General features: G+C 38.3%; 1 protein-coding gene across 2 annotated transcripts in view; it reads right to left on the reverse strand.

Annotated features, from left to right (window-relative positions):
- LOC138047607 (uncharacterized) overlaps nucleotides 1-1162 on the reverse strand; it is a 4602-nt gene continuing 3440 nt past the window's right edge. For both annotated transcript variants that reach the window (XM_068894530.1, XM_068894529.1), the window contains exon 4: nucleotides 1-722. In XM_068894530.1, the coding sequence (XP_068750631.1) occupies nucleotides 516-722 (207 nt within the window). In that variant the 3' untranslated portion in view covers nucleotides 1-515. The remainder of the gene's footprint in view (nucleotides 723-1162) is intronic.

Raw genomic sequence — 1162 nt, forward strand, 5'->3', positions numbered from 1 at the left:
TGTAAATCTGCTTTTCACTCAACTAATTTATTAATTTCGAGAATTTGAAAGTGTCTTAGTATAGAAACTGCTAAGACTTTGGTGTATGTCTTTGTGACTTCTAGGGTAGATAATAATTATTGTAACACATTCTTGTATGGGCTGCCTTCCCAAGTACAAGATCCTGCACCTGCAATACATGCTGAACTCTGCTGCTAGGCTAGTTATATTGTCTAGGAAGCATGATCATATATTGCCAGTACCAATGGAGCTCCATTGGTTGCTGGTCAAGCAGCATGAAGAATTTAAGATGAAGGTGAATGATATGAGTGAATTATTAACTACTTAATAACTGAGAGTGAGGTCGTTACAGAGTAAAGAATGTGGTGGTACGTGAATTGGTTGTGTCAGCTTCTTCAATTCAGATGAATTGAGTGATGATTGTCTTGCTGTAAGCTGTCTTGACTGTCTTGTTCAAGTGGACTTTAACCACAGTCAGTGCATACTAACTGGTGGAAAGCACTGAGTTTCCTTGATTAAAAAAACTTCTGCATAGTTTGCAAAGTTCTAAATAGTGCTGAACCAGGAAAGACACAGTCTAGTGGATCTCCAATTATTCTGTAGCCTTGGGATTTGAAGAATTCCACTGCTCTTTTGGCACTTTCAACTCTTATTGGTCTGAGTGCCTGCAATCTCAACTCTCTTTCAGCAGCATTCAACAGCAAACTCCCAAACCCTCTTCTCTGAAGGCAAAGGACATTTACAAGTAGAAGTCAAGGTTTCTTCATAAATATTATGGGCAAAATAACACCAGGGTAACCATACCTTGCAAGTTGTGCATTCTTACCTCTTCTTCATTTTGGTAGCAAGATGATAATTATAGAAATCACTGGGAGCAAGTGGTTTCCTCGTCAAAGCGAATATTAGCCTGTTCTCTAGGTGTTCAGTTGGTAAACACAGCGAAAGATGAAGGGGGGTTTGGGACCCTGCCTCAAGGTTTAAAGTGAGTAAGCCAGTTCAGAGTTTCAAGAAACGAATGTGGAGGTCAGGATAAAAACAAAAATATCTATTTTGCTATGCTAAATATCTGCAAAAATTTTCATTCGAAATTTCTTGTTTTTTTTTTTTTAATATATGCTTGCTTTTATCCTGACACACGCACTATGTCACTGGGTTGTAAGAG

The sequence above is a fragment of the Montipora capricornis genome, chromosome 4, assembly GCF_036669925.1.
Source record: "Montipora capricornis isolate CH-2021 chromosome 4, ASM3666992v2, whole genome shotgun sequence".
Classification (NCBI taxonomy): Eukaryota; Metazoa; Cnidaria; class Anthozoa; order Scleractinia; family Acroporidae; genus Montipora; species Montipora capricornis.